General features: G+C 37.0%; 1 protein-coding gene and 1 non-coding gene across 6 annotated transcripts in view; both read left to right on the top strand.

Moving 5' to 3' along the window:
- Nucleotides 1-24,972, top strand: part of LOC125228401 (syntaxin-1A) — a 129,014-nt gene that overhangs the window by 91,497 nt on the left and 12,545 nt on the right. For all 5 annotated transcript variants that reach the window (XM_048132962.1, XM_048132965.1, XM_048132963.1 and 2 more), the window contains 3 exons: nt 16,517-16,591; nt 20,027-20,283; nt 24,449-24,586. In XM_048132962.1, the coding sequence (XP_047988919.1) occupies nt 16,517-16,591; nt 20,027-20,283; nt 24,449-24,586 (470 nt within the window). The remainder of the gene's footprint in view (nt 1-16,516; nt 16,592-20,026; nt 20,284-24,448; nt 24,587-24,972) is intronic.
- Trnas-cga lies at nt 21,051-21,124 on the top strand. Its single transcript has one exon. It is a non-coding gene; the product is annotated as a tRNA-Ser (tRNA).

Genomic DNA, 24,972 nt, shown 5'->3' with positions numbered 1-24,972 from the left:
CCCGTTTTACTGTTGACGATAAACATAGCCAAATTTAACGTTGTATTTGTACTCGTTTTATGACTAATGAGTGAAGGTTTGTTGGGGCTGATTCTGACGCAAGATTAGCTGGAATTAACGAAAGCCCCGCGGCGATGAGGATCGCCCCCTCACCCTTGCGCCCACCTCTCCTTGTTAAGGGCCTTTATTCTGATACCTAATACCCAAACCAAAACGAACCAACCTAACAGTAACCTCATCTTATGGCCACTTACGCAGAAAACGAAGTAATACTTACACTGGTTAATTGTAGATGAGTAATTTGCTTGTGGTTCCAAGTTCGCAACGCGCTGGCAACGCCTTTGAATTTTCTCACCTAGTACGAGTTAGTAGGCAATTATTTTGACTTTCGCACATAAATTTGACGCATCGCTCGGAAGTTTCAAAGTTATTCAGTTTTGCATATAGGCGATTTAAGTTTAATTATATCCAAAGATAAATTAAAAACTAAAGTAAGGAGACTAAGAAGACTTGGGAGACTGTTCGTGTTCGCGGCTAAATCTGTGATACTCGTGGCTTTCGTAACAGCAACTCTCCTAAAACCGCATTGATTATTAAACTAGGCGGCTGATGTCAGAGGAAAGGTCACTGGCTAACAATTAATGCCTATTTCAAAAGCTTGAAGAAAATATGACAAATTAGTTCCGGCTTGCTCAACGCCACAGACCGTAAATAGTTGTTCAGTTAGGAAAAAATATATCGGAGATTGTTGACTTGAGTTAAAACAGGCGTTTGCGCAGAGTTAGTCCGTCAAGAGGCGTTTTTTCTCAGTCTTTGTACTTGTATTAGTGTCCCTAAATGCTGGGCAAAAGTTTTCACCGGACTATAAAATGTCATAATTGAAGAAAATGTTATAGCGACATGACGCTGGTTCGATTCCAGCATGGAGGCCTTGGCCACTTCTTAGAGTATTGCAATTCCTTCAGCTTTCAAGTAATTTCCTTTTCTCAAACGACATATTGTAACACATTAACGAAGGTGTGAGATCGTGATCTTGAAGCGTTCGCGACAATAGCGGTTCCGCAGTGTCGCGATCACCAATTGACCCGACCTAAATTGCCTCCAACAACCATCGTTGCCTGTCGTTATATCGAACAAGCTGACGATAACTTTTTACACGCTTATTATAAGCGACCTCATTCTCCATGCATTTTACGTAAATTAATATTTGCTATCGGATTATGATACACAAACATAGGTACATAGTACATCTATCTAAGTAGATAGATATACTAGATTTCCTTTACAGGCAAAGTATACATTCTCACTCAATTTTATTATAAATATTAAGAATATGTTAACTCACAAAATTTTAAACATGCTGGACATGTTTAGCTCCTTTTTCCGAGGATCCTAATTTTCAAAAAGCAAGAACCCAAATTCAATGTTTAAAATAGGATATCTACACAATAAGGTGTAAACAAACACAGACAATAAATAATAAAAACCAACCAAGTGCGCCAGCTAAAACGCTTAAAAAAAGCTCAGCATTGTATTTATTCAGCGTTGATTTTCAGCTTGTTTCTTGTTGGTGACAAGTTGACAACCGACCACAATGACATACACACAACACACATCGGCAGCACAGTAAAAAAAATACAATTAAAAAGTCATTGTTAATTTGTTCGAGTATTATGAACGAAACTTTTATAGTTAAAACTCAATTCACCATTAAAAATAATTGGTATTAAATTTTCATTTCTAAAGTATTAAGGGATCCATTTACCACCCTCTTATGTTCACTAATGAATGGACTCTAATGACACGCTATCATGCTTAGAATTACGCTACATTATGTGTACTGAAAGTAAACAAAATTAATAGTTATTATTAAACGAATATCATCCATTATTCTATTAATAGCAGTCGGGTGCGTGGGAGGGTGGATATTTATTTCCATTTATAAAAGGGCGATGAATATCTCGTGGAGATATTTGACAGTTCTTAATGTTATACAATTACCAGCAGCTATTAATTACTGAGTTGCTGAATTTGATTTAATGTTGAAATATTTGTTTTTGCTACGTCTTTCGGTTCCAAGTCCTAACCTGAGGTTGGAATTCAAAAGATCCTTGAACTTGGAAATTTTAAATAAATTGTCAAGTTTTTCATTAAAAATATTGTTACCTCAAAAACCGTGAAAATAACCGTGAATCATTCAAAACTCTTATAAGTCTAATTGTTACCTCATGTATAAAGTACCGTAAAACACCCTATTCTCGCCTATCAGGCATAACTTCGCCTAAATTTAAAATTATCAATTATCTAGTAAACTTGGTATCAAATGTGACATATTAAACTACCATATCTATTGCAAAATTTATTTGTGGCAACACTCCTGCAACAAACTTTTGTCTACCTACCGCCTATTCATTTTTATAGTGCCTTAAAGAGTGGTGGGTGTGACAGATATTTTCATTCTCTCGAATACTTTTGTGCCCAGCGCCACATGGTAAACAGGTGAGTCCACAAAATAAATCAGTCTGTAATCGAAATTAACCACGAGTTTCTGAGGCCAAAAAAAATGTTAAGTATGAGTTTGACAACTTTTTGCCAAAAAAAAATTTGTTTTGTTTTTTTACTTCTATGGACGTATTTTCACATGAAAAGTAAATTTTATTCATAAAGTAGGCAATTAAAATGGGTTTTTTAATAATTTTTCTAAAAATTAAGAAAAATTTAATTGGCAGTAACTCTGAAACCAGGCGAAATCTAGAAAAGTTTATAGGACATTTTAGTCCTTAAAAGTGACCAAGAATACGCTGTTAAAGTTATGCGAGTTCCTCGCGAGTACCTTGTATAACAACAGATATTTTAGGTAAATAATATATATATTAGAATAAGGCAGTGAATACTTGAAGTAATTCATACATTCATAGGTAATTAATGAATTACATTAGTTGAGGAAGAGTTATTAGAGAGGTAGTTGTAAGAAATTAATTCGGGATAATGCGAGTGAATTCGCTACCAGAGGCGCTAATGGTTTCAAATAGTAAATTTGGTTGGTGCAGCGGAGTTTAGAGATTTTTGAAGAGGAGGGGTTACAGATGGATGAGTTTAGTGATTTCAGCCGTTAACTATTAAATCCTTTATTATCTTTTGTTTCATTAAAATAAAAATTTAATATAGGTACGTCCTTGTCGTTTTTATATGTCAGATTGGTTCATTGTGATAAAATTATATTTGTATTTCCAATATTTGCAGAATATGGAGAAACCTCAACCTCCATCTAAATCGAAAAGAAATTACACTTCAAAACATGACCCGGAAATGATGAAAATTGCGGTCGATTTAATGAGATCAAAAAAATTTCATCATATGATGCCCAAAAAATGTTTGGCATACCGCGGAGAACATTGTTGGATAAACTTCATTGTAAACATCTTAATGGTCCAGGATGTCCAACACGTCTAACAGTTGATGAAGAAGAAGATATTGTTCGAGTTTTACTAGCTGCAGCTAACTATGGATGCCCCCTTACCCTTTTAGATGTAAGGATTGTGGTATTCAACTATTTGGAAGCAAATAATAGACAGAGTCTATTTAATAACAAGATGCCGGGAGATAAATGGGTTCATAGTTTTATGAAGCGGAACAAAAATAAGTTAACACTTCGCGCTACGCAAAATATTTCTAAAACAAAAGCACAAAAAAGCCCCGAAGACATGTTAACATATTTTCAAAATTTGGAAGAGTCCATCAACGGCGTTCCGAGAGAAAACATATTAAATTATGACGAAACCAACTTATCGGATGACCCTGGTGTGCAAAAGTGTTTATTTCGTAGGGGGGTCAAGTATCCCGAACGAGTGATAAATAGTTCTAAAGGGGCTATTTCTATTATGTTTACGATATCCGCTGGTGGAGAGGTTTTGCCACCGTATGTGGTGTACAAAGCTAAGCATTTGCATCAACAATGGACAATAAATGGCCCTACACATGCGAGGTTTAACCGCTCGAAATCAGGCTGGTTTGACAACGTCATTTTTGAAGATTGGTTCGAAACTATAATATTACCGTGGGTTAAACGCAAATCTGGTCCAAAAGTACTTATTGGTGACAATTTAGCGTCTCACATTTACTGCGTTCGTCTTACTGCCACCCAACTCTTCACATCTCACGCAACCACTGGATGTTTGTTATTTTGGTCCCATGAAAAAACTTTGGAGGAAGATTTTGTTTAACTATAAAGTAAAAAACCCGCGAGAAGCCACAATAAACAAATCGCATTTCCCCGAATTACTGAAACTTCTAATATCTGAATTGAGTAATAAAACAGACAACATCTACAGTGCGTTTAAAAGTACGGGAATATATCCATTGAATCCACAGCAAGTTATGAAAAAACTACCCAATGCTAACATATCTCTCAATCAAAGCATAGACGCAACACTTCTTGAATTCTTAAAACAGCACAGAGCTGCAGATCCAATGAAAAAAATACGCAATAAAAAACTAAATGTTGCTCCCGGAAAGTCTGTGTCAAGTATAGACTTTGCTGTTGAATCAAATGTTCCTCCAAAGACAAAAAACAAAGTGAATGTTACCTCTACACAGAAAAAGAAACCTAGAAAAAATACGAAACAACAAAAATATTCTACAAAACCTCAAAATCGTAACAACTGTTTACCAGATCCAGGTAATTGCTTTAAACTTGTGGATACGCTGTTTACGTTGTGCGTAGATAAAATAAACAATATTGACCTATCCCTTACAACAGTTTCAGACACACATAAAAATGCTATCAAATCTACAAAAGTCACAATTTTGAAAGATAAATATTTGACAGATGACGAGAAATGGTATAAAGATGACTTACATAACATAAAAGGTGAAGTACATAATATTGGTTTAACTTCTATCATACGCATACAGAAAGACTTCGAAAACCGAACAGATGACATTACTAACAGTGAATTTAGTGAAGCTTCCACGTCAGTTCGTCACCGCACTATAAAAAAAGAAAAGGGTTTACGGCATCATGTACTTGAAGACTCTGATTCTGAAGGTTTAGTTAACGACTATGAATATTCATCAGAATCAGAAACTGAACCGGAATCGTGGGATCAATATAAGAATCAACTATTGAATTCAGTAAATGAAGAAGACCGTTTTGAAGAATTACATTCTGGCGCAGAATCCGGAATCGAAATTATTGACAATGCAACAAATGCAATAGATATCGGAAGTTATGTTCTAGTCAAGTTTTCCAATAAAAAAACTTGCAAATATTATATTGGATTAATTGTCGAGAAGGAAGGAACAAACTTTAACGTTAAGTTCCTCAGACACGTCAAAAAATTATTTGTTTGGCCTCAAGTAGATGATGTAGCTTTTGTTCTTAAGGAAGACATCGCCGCGTTGTTGCCTTTGCCAAAGGAAGATCGAAGAGGCAAACTACATTTTTCCTTTGACTTTACAAATTATAATGTGTCATAGATAGGTTAATGATAGAACAGAGTCTCATTTAGGGCCTTGCATCAACCACATTTGACATACACATCATCGTCCTGCGGCAGACGTCTATGGAACTTCCCATACAATAAAATTTCACATACGCTTTAACGGTGACAGACGGTTTGTTGCAACCGGCCCTTAGTATGTAAGATAAAACTCGCCCGGTAATTTTCATCTGAGCAAAGAACATTTTTTATTTTATTTTAGATGTGTTGTAAGACTGTAACTGTTAGTATGTGTCTAGCAAAGATTGCTGTTCATTATTTGCGCCCATACAGTATAGTCTATCCCATTCAAGATACACCAAAACAAAATCACCACGTGAAGTGATCGGCCATCCTGTCTATCAAACGCCATTGTTTGATAGAGAGGATGGCCGAATCACATCACGTGGTGATTTTGTTTTGGTGTATCTTGAATGGGATATGGGTGTGTCATGTGATGTTTTTGTCATAATTTCTTTATTATAATCGTGTTATCTTGTATTTTTATAAATATACGCAGTATTTTACTGTATCGTGATACTAATATATACATACTAGGTGGTGGTACTACGATTCTTCATATATAGGTAGGTATGTAGTTACTAGCTAGGAAAATTTGAACGTGTAACTCTCACGGATTGGGAGTGGCACGTTGTGAAGGTATAATTGGAGGCAAATAATAATAATAATAAAACATGGAAGCTTCGCCCACGCACTTGTGCAACGTGATTTGTCTATCTTTAACCTAATACCAGCTATTTTTGTTGTCGAAAACTCAATTAATATTACTTATTAAATATATTTTGACGTTGATTTTGAAATGTTGTTTTGTTGTTGTTGGAATGTAAATGTATTAGACGAACCCCAAAAATTATCTTTAGTTGAGACATTTGGATAGGTAACCTGATTTTTGACAACCCTGAAGTACCAGCATGTTTTGTATGAAAACTCTCCGGAAGCCTTCCTATCTTTGCCTATGATGAAAAATTGTGCTTATTTGTACCTTAATAACTCCTGTATACGATTCAATATAATTTATGTAAATCATATAGAGGGTTATTCGGTTTAAGAGGAACCTTCAAAAATATGTGAAAAAGTAGGCGAAGATATGGTGTTTTACGGTAGATACATATTACTCCCTGTTGAGTGAGATCGGTACATTTTTCAATAAGAAGTAAATTACGCAAGTAACTTCAGTACAGTCGCCATCCGACTACTCGTATATCGGAGCGACCAAGTGACAGAAATATCTAAACATAATAATAGAATAGAAAAAACTTTATTCAGGAAGCTTAAACAATATAAATTACAAAAACATGTCACAATAATTGTATTTAAACGTCACTGAAATGGTTTCCACTCAGCTTGGTGTCAAGGTACCATTTGGATACTTTGACGCTGGTCTTCCGTGGTAACCCTTCCGTTACATACAAACGGAACAAATATGTATAATTTGCAGGATATAATAACTTTATTGTTAAGGCGTTAGAGTAAGTGTTCAGAATTTTTAGAGCACTTCAGGCGCTCACATATATATGATTGCGACTGTAGAGAAAACTAGGTTTACGTCAAACGTTCTAGCATTAAAATAAATAAATTAGGTTAAATTGTGGCGTAGGCGAGAGGCTGGCAACCTGTCACTGCAATGCCACAGTTTCGTTTTCTTTCAACCCCTTATTTGCCAAGGGTGGCACTGAAGCTTTAGTAGTTTCATGTGTTCTGCCTACCCCTTTATGGGATACAGGCGTGATTGTATGTTGTATGTTGTATGTTCTAGCATTACCTCAGAAATAGCGATTCAATTTCGTAGATGGGCAATTGGGCATCCCTAAATGTGTGGCCGCATGCTAACTTCAGCGCAGCCCCGTATTGTGGGGGAACGGCGTTAACGTTCCGCTGGGGAGTCCTCGGATAGGACAACAATGTTACTTGTGAAGGCTTTCTATACATGATAGTTTATTGTTGTGTTAGTGGCTTTTGTTGGAGTTTTCCGCTACGCTCTTTTATAGTTTGTATCTTAGGTAGATAGTGGCTGAATATATCTTAACACAACTTTGTTACCATAACATTAATAAAGTGTAAAATGTTTCTGACTACTTAATTGGTCGTCACTTCACTATTTGGAGTTGATTGTACCTACGTATCTACGTTGTGTTTCCTATGTGACTGGTAAAGCGTGGGCATGTTAATAAGAAACTGAATAGTTTTGAAATTGAACGTGTTTGATAGGAATATTAGATAGTATCTCATTCTATATAGATAAAGCTGATGGTATACTTAAATTATCAACAAGCTGATTCACTATGTAAAATAAAGACCCCGATTAACATGTATGTAATCGTAAACAAGGCATGTAATGTATTTCAAAAGTTATTATTTAACGAACATGCTAATAATATATGTTTTCATGCAACAGTATGCCTGTTTATTTAATCCAAAAACAAGATCTTAATCGGATTAAGTCAGTCATTAATGCAAATTATAATGATTAAAATTGTTAATTTCAGTAGTGGTCCCAGTTCATTACTTTAATTTAATTCAATCCCTTGAATTCTGGCTTTATTTTATTTGCCAGACTGATTTGCAACCGCATGCTCCGTACATTTCTGAGTTGGTAATATAGGTATTTTGACGACCGGTCTGGCTCAATCGGTAGTGACCCTGCCTGCTAAGCCGCGGTCCTGGGTTCGAATCCCGGTAAGGGCATTTATTTGTGTGATGAGCACTGATATTTGTTCCTGAGTCATGGATGTTTTCTATGTATATAAGTATGTATTTATCTATTTAAGTATGTATATCGTCGCTTAGCACCCATAGTACAAGCTTTGCTTAGTTTGGGGCTAAGTTGATCTGTGTAAGGTGTCCCCAATATTTATTTATTTATTTATTTTATTTTTATTTATTTACATAAATGTGTGAATAAATATTATTAGTGTTCTACGAAATTTGCAATGCGGTGTTAAAAGCTTCATCGAGTGCGGTAAACTATCCGTTTATTTTTTGTGATTCGGTTTAATAATCAAACAGCAAATGCAAACTATATACAAATATGCGTATATCGTTCATAATTCATAACTTCATTCAAATAACACGAATAAAATATCAAATAGCCTGTATGAAAGTCAATGAACTATCAAAGAATACACATTACTTTATATATAACCTCGTCAAATAAATGGTAGATTCATTTCATCACCAAAATTAGATCGTGATAAAACTTATTCATTATATCGAAACGGTGTATTTATAGTTACACGGCTTATTTTCGGCGAACTCGCAGTAAAAGGAGATCCATATAAATCAGCAAATATTTGGGGTGATTGTCTATAAATACAGTGTACACTCAACGAATGCTTTATCAAAGTTTTTAGGAGTAACACAAATCAAAGTTTTTAGGAGTACACAAAGTGTAACAAAAATAGCGAGGATACGTTTAGCATATTCGCTATCGTGTTTCAGGGCATGTACCTAGTTTTTATGATTAGGAAAAACTAGAAAAATGCGATTTTGATGGGAATTTATTTTATTCGTTTGCAAAGATCGTGTAAGTCGGTCAACCCCATACTATTTTCTTTTTATCTAACCAAAACACAAAACTGTACCTTGTGCATACAACTTGTAATTGTGTTGTGAACATGTGTTCAACCTAATTTTTTTAATAAAAAGGAAAATCTAAAAGTCACTTTTCTGGCAGCAACTCCAAAAAGTGTGTAGTTTCTGCTTGATAAAAAAAAACAGATTTGTTAGAGTACCTGTTATGGTGACGTTACCGTCTCCTGCCAATAGTTGATCGTATTTTGTCATGCGATCGTTTACTTGGAGACGAAATGCGATTTTCGCGTCCTCCGATAGAGTCCTGAGTTCAGGCAGTAATAGACACTTAATGAAATCGTCAGCCATCTGGTGCATGAGTTTTCGTGGTTTTCATTTCAAAAGGGGAAATAAGTTGAGTCGATGTACACATGCCTAGTAGTCATAGGGCTTACGGCGAAATTATGGTCAAAAGCTGCACATTATGCAGAAAGCATGCCACTTTGCACAGTGATACTAGGGACCAATACAAACGTTTTCATCCGAGGAAACACGATTTTCATCCACTAGAATTCAAGATGGCGGACATTTTCCAAAATGGCGGCCGCATATTTTTAAAAATTTATAGAATCGTAAGGGCTGCACCGATTTTGATGGTTGGAGTGTCTATCGTATCGTATTGAAGCGTTTATTAATATAAAAAATTAAAGTCATAAAAAAATTTAAGATGGCGGCCGAATAATAAGAAAAATATGAAAATATCAAACTTTTTTTTTCATTCTCGTGCAATTTACCAATAAATTTTCTATGATATGGCTACATTTATATGTATTTAAATTAAACCTGATAATATTATCTACATAATAAAATAAAATTCATGAAAATCCGTTGAGTAGTTTTTGAACTATACCCATTTCAAATGGAGCGCGCGGATTTGAAAGACGTTTTCGCACGTGATGCAATCATAACGGCTGCACCGATTTTAATGGTTCGGGTAGCTATCAGTTTGTATTAAAACATTTATTTATATAAAAATTAAAATCATTTAAAAAATAAAGATGGCGGCCGAATAAAAAAAAAATATGAAATTTTAATTTTTTTTTATTCTCACGAAATTTACAAATAGTTTTTCTACCATATGGACACATTTTTATTTATTTAAATAAAATCTGATATTAACATCTGCAAAATAAAACAAAAAACATTAAAATCCGTTCAGTAGTTTTTGAACTATACGCATTGAAAATGAAGCGCGCGGGTTTGAAAGACGTCTTTGCACTTGATATGTGATGCATCGTATCGTTTGGTACCGCTATACAGGCAAGACTGATTATTTATTTTGGTCACAACTTACTATATTACTATTCAGAATCAATGTTTTTAGTATTTATATACATTATTCGTTTTTTATTCCGAGTTTAGGTATATTTATATAACCCCCGTTAACTTGACCATCACATAATTTTGATTTTAATACGTAAAATAACTTAAATGCACATAACATAACAATCATAACATTTGTATTAATAGCAATTGTCCTTTCCAAAGACTCAAGAAATAATTTTCGACAACTTCTGTAGGGGGCTACGGAAACATATATTAATACAAAACATACTTTTTGCTTCTCGTCTAGGTTATACTGAAAGATAAAAGAGTCATACAAAATAATATCAAAATACAAGGAAATAATGATAACATAATAATTGCAAAATAGTTTTTATTTTGGCAGATGCCTTTGCAAATATAACATTATTAATACATTGCATTATTTGAATTGCGCCGCGCAGGGTAGACCCACAACACGTACAGCGTATTGTTTCGCAGCCTTTTTCACAACCGCAATTGTCCAAGTATCATTGTACGTCTTCCAACCCCAGGATGATGGCATAGGCACAGAAGTAATATCCAGAATATGGGGCGTTGTTATACGACACGGAGTGCTGCCGATGTTGGTTAGGTACTAATTAATTTTTGGTGATAAACAGTTTCTTGCTCACCAAGTTCAGGTGAACTTTTCAAGCATGGCGATTATTCCTCCAGGAAGACTTTGTAGTTACTGCGATGTTTCTATCAAAGCTGGTATAACTTCAGTGTGTGTGCAAACAATGTTTTAGAACATGATTTTTTCCTTTTGTATTGAAAAAAGAAGTGGTGTCAGACGTAAAGGCGTAAAAAGTGTAAAAACCATGAATAGCAGTCGGTCTTCTAAGATCCAAAGTGTTAGCTACTTTATAACTTATACTCCGGTAGGTTATTCTCTTTTGAAGTATTAAGAAAATATACTAGATAAGAATTGGAAATTTCCCAATATAATTAGCTCCATAGATCACATGCTTAAATGCCAAATTGGGACCGTTCTTAACACATATTTTAGTGAGCAAGCATGGACTCAGGCCTGTTTACCGGTATAGTTTGGCGGCTTAGGCAGTAAAGTGTCGTTTTGCTGAAATTCCTGCCTCCATTTACATCACGTCCGATCTCGCACGTAACGCCCTGAAAGCCTCCACGGCTACAAACTGCGAGATAAACTCAACGAAGGGCATGGGATACTCTAGCATCCGTTACCACCCTGAACTCACTCGAGGCCTCTCATGAGGCATAGACGTTTCGAGGCTCTAAGCTAGGTCCAAACCCGAATCTGGCCACTGACTTTACGTCTATCCTTCACCCGAAGACTCCAGTGGTTTTTATTTAAATACCAAGACATCTGTATCGGAAGATGTGATGATACGCGTGAGTCCCTGTTCCGCTATATCTTTTGCGTGAGGTACAATGAGGCTATCAGCTTCTTCCGGTTACGTTCCTATGGTTTACCCTGAAATAGCGGAGTAGTTAAATGTTCTCTGAGGAAGTAAATGGTTTAGAAAAAAAAAGTCACCACACTTATAACATCAACAGGCTACAGTTTCTGGAAAAAGTCTTGTTGGTTGTCATACTGAACAGTGTCTTCCTGGAGGAATAATGGCCAAGCTTGAAAAGTTGATCCGCAGACTCAAAATTTATCGGTTAACTTGGTGCGCAAGGAACTGTTTCCAACCAAAATTAATAACCAGCATTCCACCAACATCGCCAGCACTACAAAAACATACGCTCCTTGTCGCAGAAAACAAGTTATTTTATACATAGATATTTCTGTAGCCCCCTACAGAAGTTGTCGAAAATTATCTCTGGAGTCCTCGGAAAGGACAATTGCTATTAATACAGATGTTATGTTATGTGCATTTAAGTTCTTTTACATATTAAAATAAAAATTATGTGATGGTCAAGTTTACGGGGGTTATCTAAATATACCTAAACTCGGAATAAAAAACGAATAATGTATATAAATACTAAAAACATTGATTCTGAATAGTAATATAGTAAGTTGTGACCAAAATAAATAATCAGTCTTGCCTGTATAGCGGTACCAAACGATACGATGCATCACATATCAAGTGCAAAGACGTCTTTCAAACACGCGCGCTTCATTTTCAATGCGTATAGTTCAAAAACTACTGAACGGATTTTAATGTTTTTTGTTTTATTTTGCAGATGTTAATATCAGATTTTATTTAAATAAATAAAAATGTGTCCATATGGTAGAAACACTATTTGTAAATTTCGTGAGAATAAAAAAAAATTTAAAATTTCATTTTTTTTTTATTCGGCCGCCATCTTTATTTTTTAAATGATTTTAATTTTTATATAAATAAATGTTTTAATACAAACTGATAGCTACCCGAACCATTAAAATCGGTGCAGCCGTTATGATTCCAAAATTGTTTACATCACGTGCGAAAACGTCTTTCAAATCCGCGCGCTCCATTTGAAATGGGTATAGTTCAAAAACTACTCAACGGATTTTCATTATTTTTATTTTATTATGTAGATAATATTATCAGGTTTAATTTAAATACATATAAATGTAGCCATATCATAGAAAATTTATTGGTAAATTGCACGAGAATGAAAAAAAAAGTTTGATATTTTCATATTTTTCTTATTATTCGGCCGCCATCTTAAATTTTTTTATGACTTTAATTTTTTATATTAATAAACGCTTCAATACGATACGATAGACACCCCAACCATCAAAATCGGTGCAGCCCTTACGATTCTATAAATTTTTAAAAATATGCGGCCGCCATTTTGGAAAATGTCCGCCATCTTGAATTCTAGTGGATGAAAATCGTGTTTCCTCGGATGAAATCATTTGTATTGGTCCCTAGTATCACTGTGCAAAGTGGCTTGCTTTCTGCATAAAATGCAGTTTTTTTCCGTAAGCCCTATGACTATAGATTTCTATTTTTTCTGTTTCTAAATAAATGACTTAAATGAGTGGTTAGATCATTTAACAATCAGGAAAATAAAGATTTCAAATTCAATATACTGCCATTATTTATAGGAATATAGGTACAATATCAATAAATAAAAAAAGAATATTCTAATATTTAGACTTCTATACTTATCGGACATTTATTCCTGAAAAACGTTCAAGGTTCTTTTTTCGGCTATGTTTACGCCAATCTTGAATCGGATCGGCTTTTCAAATTATAAATCCGGCTTAGGGGTCTACAGTGATTGAGGGTCTGGTCTCTCGGGTCGCGGCGGAAATATGCGTCTTTCTATTGAGAAGGATCCTCATGTTTCGGTAGCAAAATGGACCATTCTGACGATCGTTTTCACAACCGGTCTGGCCTAGTCGGTAGTGATAGTGACCCTGCCTGCTAAGCTAAGATGCTCCGTGTTCGAAAGGCATTTCTTCGCTTGATGAAACTGATGATCACAGTTATTTGTTTGTTTGAACATGCATGTTTTCTATATAGATTTGACTTATTATTAGCATTTATTTATCGACATTTATTAGTGTGTATATTTGCACCTCACAACAAGTACAAGCGTTGCTTACTTAGTTTAAGCTAAGTTGATCTGTGTAAGGTGTCCACTGTTTTTTTTCTATAGGTAATTCTCTAGAAATATTAGACGGGAAGGTCCTTGCACTTGAAGCATGGGGAGTTAGGGACCCTTCTATATTGGAAAGGAATTGCGTGATGAGTGACTGAAAAAATCCCATTATCGTTAGCCACCGTCCACACCTGCTCACTGAATAAATAAAAGATGGATTCACTATTAGGCCAATATGATTTACGACGGTACTTAGGGGCGTTATTCATTGGCCCTTAAAAATGGGGTGTCTTTAACAGAATTATCTACTGCAGGTATACAATACCGCTTTAAATTACACCATGAACCTCCCGGTCATAATTAATTGTATACGAATGCGAGATCTAATTTAATGCATTTTAATATTATTTTGATTATTGGAACAAAGTACAAACTGACTTACGGATGAACCATGAATTGAATGCACTAATGCGGCGGGAGACCATAGATACTAGGTTCTGTAAGGCACAGCGACTGCGTTGGGCGGGTCACCTAGAAAGAATGCCGGATTCGAGGGCGACCGAAATAGTAACAAAATGGAATCCCCAAGAGAAAAGACCACAAGGCAAGCCAAGAAAACGGTGGATAGACTGCGTGGAAGAGAATCTAAGAAAAATCGGTCCAGTAACGACGGAGTTATCGTGGAACAAAAATTAAAAAAAAAAAATACAGACGAATTGAGAACCACCTTCCTTGAGAGATTTGAGGCGGCGGTTAAAAATGGCAAAGTACTCAAATTGGAAGAAGAGGGCAAAGGACCGGAGCAAATGGAAAAGCACTGTAGAGGAGGCCAAGCCCCACAAAGGGTTATTGTATTGTAGCACCACAGGAACGAACAAACTGACTCAGAATTCAAATACCTAATGTAGGAAATAGAGAACTGTCTAGTTTCTGCCAGCTCCAGTAAACAAGTTTCGCGCGTTCTGAATATTGCATATTCCTAACAAGGAAACTTTTGCCTGAGACTATTGTTCATTTCAAACACCAATACTGCTGATAAATGGCTCGGCTGACACCGGTACTTTTTCAACATTATCGAATACGGAAAACTAATATAAGCGCTGGTAGCTTAGCGGTAAGTACGTGCGACTTTCGTTCCGGAGGTCGCGGGTTCGAACCCCGGCTCGCACCAATGAGTTTTTCGGAATTTATGTGCGAAATGTGATTTGATATTTGCCAGTCGCTTTTCGGTGAAGGAAAACATCGTGAGGAAACCGGACTAATTCCAATAAGGTCTAGTTTACCCTTCGGATTGGAAGGTCAGATGGCAGTCGCTTTCGTAATAATGAGGAGGAACACTCAAAGGATACGACAGATGGCGCCACCCTATTAGTCCGTGAGACGTGAGAGCGAGAAGCTGATAATTATGTTTTTTCTCTCTCTCTCTCACATATGAATGACAGTGACATGCCTAGACTCTTGCATAGGCGCCGCCTGGCGGGGTAAAATGTCAGTGTGCCTCCTCATTTACGTTAATGTGTAATAGAAGAACAGAAAAAATTAAAATTTTGAAAAAACCCCCGACTGCGACATAGTTGACCGATTTTCATGAAACATGGCTAAGAACACTCCCGACTAACTCAGCTTTCAGACAAAAAAAACTAAATCTAAATCGGTTCACCCGTTCGGGAGCTACGATGCCACAGACAGACATACACACAGACAGACAAACAGACAGACAGACAGACAGACAGACAGACAGACGGACAGACAGACACGTCAAACTTATAACACCCCTTCGTTTTTGCGTCGGGGGTTAAAAACTAGTGCTTACGCCAAATCTTGGGATTAGTTGTCAAGGAGGAGTAGGAGGATGATGATCGAATACGGAAAACTCGTAAATTTGAGGATAAATCCAGGATCAAAAATGGCCGTGTCGATGAGTTAAGACAGATATTTCGAGAGCTCAGCGCCCGGAGTTCATCCGAGTCTACAGCTTTGGCGTTAATATGAGGATGAGTCAAATCTTTTATAAGCCGATAACTTCGGCCCGGAATCCAGAGCCGCTGGGACTCGATGTCGGTAATTTTTCTCTCATTTGCCGATATCGACGACGAGCTTGCCTGCCAGTGACAGCGGGATTTATCTCATTGCGGAAATAAACAGTTATCCATTTATCAGCTAACTTGACACCTCAGAGTGATCTAAAATGTCTTTAAAACTAACTACGTATTTATTTATTTATTTACTTCCTTGTGTGAGTTGTAATACAGCGTTTGCTAAACCGATTACCGATGTTAGAACAAAGTTTGACCCCAGGACGAAGGTCCTGTCTGGACAACGCGTAATGACTGAAGTTTCTTATCGCCGAACGTGCACTAAAGCGCTCTTGTAGTTATTTGTGATAACTTGTATTGTTTGCTGCGATATTGTCAACTTGTCGCCAAGTATAGTAAATAAGCGATGTAGGTTAAGAACTTAAGACGCTTACAGCGGTTTCAGACTAGCGTTTTATATTTGCAAGTGTGTAAAAATGCGCTAGTTTAAGACCGCCCTTATGAAATATTCAGGATCGGAGTAGGTAATTAGCTCATAATGGTTTTTCTTAAACTTTAACCCTAACATTTAATGTCTCATTTCAGAAACAAAGAACGAATTAGAAGATCTCATGGCTGATATTAAGAAAACTGCCAACAAAGTCAGAGGAAAGTTAAAACGTAAGTTGGATTCACACGAACAAATTTCCATTGTCACTTTCACACATTCTTGAGCGAGAATGTTGTTAACCTTGTTCCTGGGAAACTTTCGGCGGGGCTGTTTTAGCCTTGCGAGAGGTATAACCTTTATTAATTAGTTTAATGTTTTCGTCGCGCTGAATTCTTCGTATCATAATAGTATTTTATGCAACAGGCGTTTAAAGGAGGTCAAAAAAGACGAGTGGCGTAGGTAACAATTTGAGGCGAAGCCGAAAATTGTTATTAGTTAAGACGCCACGAGTATTTTTTGACTCAGTTAAACACCGTTGCATACAATACTTTTTCTACGACCTTGCACTTAGTTTTTATTAATAGTTTTCTTGAATAACTTTCGTGAAATTCACACTGTTTTCTTTATTTTGACGCAAAGGTTTGAACTGTCAGCTCAGCTGCCCAAAGCCTTCCCGCGCACGCGCGCAGTTTCGTTATAACAATGCGTTGCCATGGTTACAGAGCCAAACAATGCGTTTTCATTTTTTTCGATACTGCGCGCATGCGCTGAAAGCCGGCGGACGCTGGCTTTGGGAATAGACTTTTATGTAGGGTTTTAAAGATCTATGCACGACCCTGTAAATGACGAATAACAGTTCGGGAGTAGAAAAACAAGATTAAAATAGGCTACGTGGAAAAACTCGAAAGCATTTCGTTAATAAATCGTCTATGTTATTTTTAGAAGATTGTTATTGCTCTTCAATGCGAGTTTTTAATGCTTTAATGCTAGTCACTCAATTAATCAGGCATTATAACATATTGATTTTGCCTGTCAATACTGTTTCCACAGACATAGAACGGGAACAGGAGTTGGCGAATAGGTATGCATCTGTGCATATCTCATTTTCCTTTGTGTACAGCGAAACTTAAAAGGGCCTGGCCGGACTGCCATGGTAAAATCGCCCCTGGCTAAATATGAAATATTGATATGCAGGATTATTCGTATTGTTATTACATGTACTACTACTGGATATTATGCCTCAAACTGTTTCCGTTTACGAAAAAAATTAAAAAAAAGAAATTTTGTTTTTTATTTTTTTCTTTAAAACCGCGTATCCGATTGAGTTGTTCTTTGGATATTTTATAGATATATTAGCGATACATCAATAAAAAAAAAATTAACTTCCTGACTTTTTGTTAAGTACATTTTTTTTTTAATTTATGGTTTAAATATTTTTTTTTTACCACATACGAGTTAGCGACACCTACTATATTTTTATATAATAATCGCCATTTTATACTCTATTACATATATTTTTATCAAAAATATTAGTTTGGATCAACAATGTCAAAATAAGTTATTTATATATTACTAGTATTACCCTTTAGTACGTTGCTCCTGGAAAGTGATGTATGAAAATTTTGGCATAATTAATGGAAGATTTTTTTTAAATTGGGATATGTAGATTATAGGCCAAAGTTATTTTTCATCAACCCTCCCCACCCCTCCCCCCTCTGCGTCACCCCTCTACCCCCCCTTAAAGAGCCGAAAATGCGATTTTTCTCGATTTCTGACAAAACCGAATGACGATACAGAAAAAGCGTGTAGGAACGAAGTAATCCTTAATGAATTTACTACAAATCTTTCATAAACATTTTAGTGCTAGCACTTATAGTTTTCGCGCAATCCGTCACGAAAGTTGCTCCTTTCTGCAATTTTCTTTAATGAATGATAAGTTTTCTCCTTAAATGCTTAAGAAATCGTCGGTTTGATAGTACTAAAATATTATAAACTCAGAATGAATTTCAGGGGAAAAAATCACTACCATGGGCGGGACTTGAACTCACGGCCTCTAGATTGATAGATATGATAGATAAATGACGCTAGGGGTACCATTGATTCATATAGTAGAAAGCTGAAAGATTCGCTAGAAACTAGGGATGAGCTTTTGGTGGCTCAGTTGGTAGAGCCCTCGAGTTTCTATCCGGAAGCCGTAAGTTCAAGTCCCAACCATGGTAGTGATTTATCCCCTTAATTTTATTATAGTCATGAGTTTACAATATTTTAGTCGTATCAAACAAATTTCGTAAGCATTTTGGGACAACACTAATATTCTTTAAAGAAAATTGCAGAAAGGAGCAACTTTCGTGACGGATTGCGCGAAAACTATAAGTGCTAGCACTAAAGTGTTTATGAGAGATTTGTAGTAAATTTATTAAGGATTACTTCGTTCCTACACGCTTTTTCTGTATCGTCATTCGGTTTTGTCAGAAATCGAGAAAAATCGCATTTTCGGCTCTTTAAGTGGGGGTAGAGGGGTGACGCAGAGGGGGAGGGGTGGGGAGGGTTGATGAAAAATAACTTTGGCCTATAATCTACATATCCCAATTAAAAAAAAATCTTCCATTAATTATGCCAAAATTTTCATACATCACTTTCCAGGAGCAACGTACTAAAGGGTAATACTAGTAATATATAAATAACTTATTTTGACATTGTTGATCCAAACTAATATTTTTGATAAAAATATATGTAATAGAGTATAAAATGGCGATTATTATATAAAAATATAGTAGGTGTCGCTAACTCGTATGTGGTAAAAAAAAAATATTTAAACCATAAATTAAAAAAAAAAATGTACTTAACAAAAAGTCAGGAAGTTAATTTTTTTTTTATTGATGTATCGCTAATATATCTATAAAATATCCAAAGAACAACTCAATCGGATACGCGGTTTTAAAGAAAAAAATAAAAAACAAAATTTCTTTTTTTTTTAATTTTTTTCGTAAACGGAAACAGTTTGAGGCATAATATCCAGTAGTAGTACATGTAATAACAATACGAATAATCCTGCATATCAATATTTCATATTTAGCCAGGGGTTTGACATTCACTGCGGACATAGCAGCCATTGAAAGCTTTTAGAATACGAATAGTACGATACTCAATGCTTTCATGAACTGAATGCCTTTAATCTTGACTATCTAATATTGAATATTTAGTACTATCTGATTTGTGATTCCCTCTTAGTTTCTCACAAATATTGTAGGTATTTATGTGCAGGCGACTACAAAGAGATGTATCCGTTTTTTCACCTTACTGCATAGGCTACTTGCCTCCTAGTCAAATCAGCTTCTTTTTAAGAACTGTCAAAAATAATTTGAACGACTTGCTAACTAATAATGTGGAATTTATATGAAATTTAATTGAGAGACGTCACGGTGAACTGAATTACTTTATATATTTCGACCTGACTTATAAATAGAAATTGGATTTAAAAATAACTTCTGTCCATGTTTTTCTTATAATTATCTGATGCTTTATTTCGTGCATGGTATTAAATATTTTATTTTAACTACAGTCAAGTCTCTATTGTAATGAGGCGAAAAAATGATACGTCAGCTCTTTGTAGTCGACTGTATTAGAGATAATTTTACTACTTTTGCCTTTCATACAATCCACAGACATAGAGCAGAACATCGAACAGGAGGAGCACTCTAACAAATCATCGGCGGATCTCAGGATAAGAAAGACACAGCACTCGACCCTGTCTCGCAAGTTCGTCGAAGTGATGACCGAATACAACCGCACGCAGACGGACTACCGGGACCGGTGCAAAAACCGGATACTCCGGCAGCTGGAGATCACTGGCAGGAACACTACGGACGAGGAGCTGGAGACTATGCTGGAGCAGGACAACCCCGCCGTGTTCACGCAAGGGGTCAGTATCTCTTATTAATAAACGTAGGAAGCCTAGCTGTTAGTAACGCTATTAGTAACACTACGGATGAGCAGCTGGGGACTATGCTGGAGCAGGATAACCCCGCCGTCTTCACGCAAGGGGTCAGTACCTACTAAATAGTCTAATCTAGCTTTAAGTAACGCTATTGGGAGACCGGTTAGCCAAGTGTAGATACAGTCTGGTCGCAGAAAAACTATGATTCAGGAGGGCGCGTGCAAAAAAATATGATTCAGGAGACAGTTGAAAAACGTGTTAAAGTTCAATTTTCGAACTTCTTCCAACGATGTCACTCAAATGGGTGTCAGAAACAAAAAAATACTTTGATTTTAATGAAACCTTTGATAGATTTGCACTCTTATGTCAGTGTTTCACGAAACTTTATTTATTATTTATAGTTTGGTCACTTGTATTGCTCCGAGCTGTAAGGTCTAATGGACGTTGATATAAAGGGCCGTTAGCGCAAGTCACGTTCGTTAGAATAAGTGTATCGGGAAAATGTCGTTTTTCCACGACCACAAAAGGCGGCCATCCCCATTTTTATCGTAGTTTACACAAAATGTGTAGCGCAATTTTTTTTATTCCTATTTATTTACAGTTGGATTGGATGTAAAACCTTTGACTCGGGATAGTCAAATGAAATATAAATAACTAATCCTGAGTAAGGACACTAAGAATTGAAGAACTAATCTATAACATATACACTAGAGAAATTTCGACGGGTACCTCGGCGGTCGGGGTGGTGTAGCGGTCGGGGTGGTGTAGCGGTCGAACACGTCAGCCGCGATAGCTGGAGACCCGGGTTCGATTCCCGGCTTCGCCACCAGTGGGCTTGATTGCTTTTTCTTTAGTGTCATCATTCGCCTGCCCTTATCCCATTCATTTGGGGTCGGCGCAGCATGTCTTCCGCTTCCATACCTCCCTATCATCCGTCATTTCATCATTCACTTGCTTTCGCTTCATATCATCTCTCACGCAATCCATCCACCTTTTCCTCGGTTTTCCTCTCCCGTTACTTCCTTCCACACTCATTCGCAATGCCTTTCTCGTCACATGACTTTCATCCCTTCGCATCACATGCCCATACCATGCCAGACGATTAGCTCTTACTTTTTCTACTATCGGTGCAACTTTCAGGCTTCCTCTTATATACTCATACATAAAACTTATGCCATTTAAAACTTGAGCTCCGCGAGAAATGTTGCCCTGTTCAGTAGGGCCACAGAATTAAGTATAAGTAAAAAAAATATACACTATGTATACTAAAGTAAAATTCCAGAACAAAGGCATAAAACAGAATTTGTATACACGGCACTGTTGACTGTATCCCCAGTACTGGTTGCCGGCAAAACAAATACCAAACGCCACTAATATTTAATGTCGCCTCTTTACAAGTGGAAATGAAACGAAACTAACGGCGGACCGACGAAAATTCGGCCGAAAGTAGAAATCGATGAGTCAAGCCTTTTCGAGCCTCTGGGAATGTCGCCAGAATATAACTGCATGCCCTTGAAATGAGCGGTCGTGGGTTCGAATCCCGCGTTGTATTGTATGTGATTGATTGTTTATTTAGCAAATAAAATGGTATTTTTTTTTGAAGAATAACTTCGTCAATCAATTTTCGGGTTTGGATATATTAGCAGCTGAATAAGAAGATTTAATGCGTATCGTAGCTCGGAGGTTCGATAATATGACTATCTGAATAAATATGTGACGTTTACAATTAAAATGTACTATTGTATGTTGTCCAAAAGATCGATTTCATATTGACGCTATTATGAAGTCAGCGTCTCATTGTCAACCGACAATAAGTATCCTTTTGATAGAAAATGACACAGCTATGTATGATTGTAATATTAGGATAGATGCAGTCGAAAAAGCGTAAAAATTGTTGGATAGATGATATTCAGTCACTGAATATTTCAATTTCCATTTTCACGCACATCAACTGACCCACATGCACGGCGGATAATCTCTAAATGGCCTTAGCTGCAGATTGCAGTACACAATGCATAATGGCTGTTCATTAAAAATGTTCCCAGGTGCCGTCAATGTAGGTCGTGCTAGCTTTTAATAAAACATGCTTTCTGAATAGGGATTGTAGGCCGGTCCGGTAATCCGGCCGGATCCAAAACTTTTTGTAGTTATCGGATCCGGGTACGGTAAATAAAAATATACCTACGCCTAACACAGCACGTTATGAAAGTTACATGACTTAAAAACGACGAAAAGTAGGTATGAGTTGAACAAAACAAAGAGTCCAAAAACCCATACCATTCAGGTAAAAACTTGAAATAAAAATCATTTAGGTATCATTAATATGATTTTCTTGTAGATAATCGTCTCCAGTTTGCAATGACTATTTCTGAATCCCAGTTCAACAACTAGCAAAACTATGTAGTTGCCTCTGTAAATTAACCTTTTGCCGAACAAATACGAGGTTCGATTGAAATTTCCACGCTGCAATTTCGAACCGTGATAAATTGGGCACACGCTTTTATTGAATTACTAGCAATCTGTCGGAGCTTAAAATACGCGACGAATTTATATGAAATATATTTATTACTAGCTTTTTTCCGAGGCTTCGCCCGCGTATTAAAAGTAATATTATTCAAACTCGCCGCTTATGAGGTGAATTTTGAAAAAGTGCTCCCCCACACCTTATAAGGAGCTTTGCGGTGCGGAGTCCAGTTTCCCCCTACACCTTATAAGGAACCTACGTGCTTGGAATCTCTAGAATCAGCGGTTTCGGCTGTGCGTTGCTATGTCAGTCAGTCAGTCAGTCAGTTTCTTATCCATACTAAATGTTATAAATGGGAAAGTGTGTGTGTCTGTTTGTTTGTCCGTCTTTCACGGCAAAACGGAGCGACAAATGGACGTGATTTTTTAAGTGGAGATAGTTGAAGGTATAGAGAGTGACATAGGATACCTTTGTCTCTTTCTAATGCGAGCGAAACGTAATACATAACAATTACGCAAATTGACTGCAGCTACTTTGTAATTATTTTAGATCGATAAAATACCTGTATCGAGCGGAATAAGTTCAAAAAGGAATGCATGAAACACATTTGTGCCTGCATGATACAATATTCATGCATGCGCGGATCCAGGGGGGGGGGGTCATGGGGGTCATGACCCCCCTGGAAACCTAAGTTGGCCATACAAATAGACCACGTGATCCCCCCCTGGGGCCCCGGACCTTTACCATGTGACCCCCCCCTGGGCACGAAGCTGGATCCGCGCTTGTATTCATGACATTAAGTCACCCAGTTTTTGTTGACGCGTTTACATTGAGGATGTGTCAATGATAAAACTTTGCTTTATTTTGTAGATGATTCTTTGAATTTTTGCTTTGGAATAAATAGAGTATTTATGTTGGGTTAAACTGAATCCAACGAAATCCAAAATAAATCTTGGCCTCCGTAAAGAGAGCATGTCACCTAACCCGCTCCAGCGCAACTTCCTTTGCGCCATTTGCCTATATGAAGCAGACGCAGATCTACCGCACCGCCACATTGTCTTCCCAGCGATACGTGGGCCCACCCACAGGACTGCCACCTGTCGGTCGTCCCAAGAACGCTCTCTTGCCACATCTCCCATTCTAAGCAGGTGATCGAACTAGCGGTGGCTTTCGTTTCGCCGATGATATTTGGGTTCAGCCACTTATTTATTATTTATGACGTTATCTGGGTAAAGGGACCTTATTGTCGATGGCGATCGACTCGCGACATCGCTTACAACATCGCGCATACCGCCGTAAGCGCCGTCGACAATAAGGTCCCTTTACCCAGATAATGTCACATTTATTTTCAATATTACTCCACATCACAGCATACAACAATACACCGAATAATTGAACGATATCCTGATCATCATTATCAGCCTATCCTCGTCCACTGCTGGACATTTGCCTCTCCTAATGCACGCTATATAATATTTGCCGATTATTTGTATACCCTAGTATACAAATGCATAACACACGCCACTGCTGGAAAGTCTATCGTCTATCTCCATCGTCTCTCAAAACCGCAGACACTCGTCCATATCCAAGCAAAAAATCCTTCTAGAACTTCTCAATCTTGTAATTTTTCCGTATCCTCCAGGTACCATCATAACCTTAACTAACATATCAAAATTCCATTTCCAGATAATAATGGAGACGCAGCAAGCCAAGCAGACGCTGGCCGATATCGAGGCGCGGCACGCCGACATTATCAAGCTGGAGACCTCCATCCGCGAGCTGCACGACATGTTCATGGACATGGCGATGCTTGTCGAGAGCCAGGTCAATCACACACACATACACACACTTTATGAACGTATAGCGTCAGTAGATACAGCTAATGGTATTGCAGCAAGACTGAGATTTGTCGAAAGTTGGAACAGTCACTTACATTTCTCGTGCGCCCACAGTTTTTCTTGGCCTCCAACACGATAGCCAATGATCCAGTTTCTAGCGAGATTCCGCAGACTGAGAGCCTAGAGGGCGGGCGCACAGAATTGGTACTTGATCAAATTAATATCCGTTATGATTAGTTTAGACACCAGTTTTATGTAGCACGAATCTTGAAAACCATATCAGTTTAACTATTATTTGGTCTAACACACATATTTTTGATAACACTTTCGTGTAAACAGGATCATGTTATGATGGCACTGCATCATTAAATA

This window comes from Leguminivora glycinivorella, chromosome 7 (genome assembly GCF_023078275.1).
Source record: "Leguminivora glycinivorella isolate SPB_JAAS2020 chromosome 7, LegGlyc_1.1, whole genome shotgun sequence".
In the NCBI taxonomy this organism is placed as follows: domain Eukaryota; kingdom Metazoa; phylum Arthropoda; class Insecta; order Lepidoptera; family Tortricidae; genus Leguminivora; species Leguminivora glycinivorella.
The sequence above is the reverse complement of the archived record's forward strand: the minus strand, read 5'-3'. Positions and strand labels throughout refer to the sequence as shown.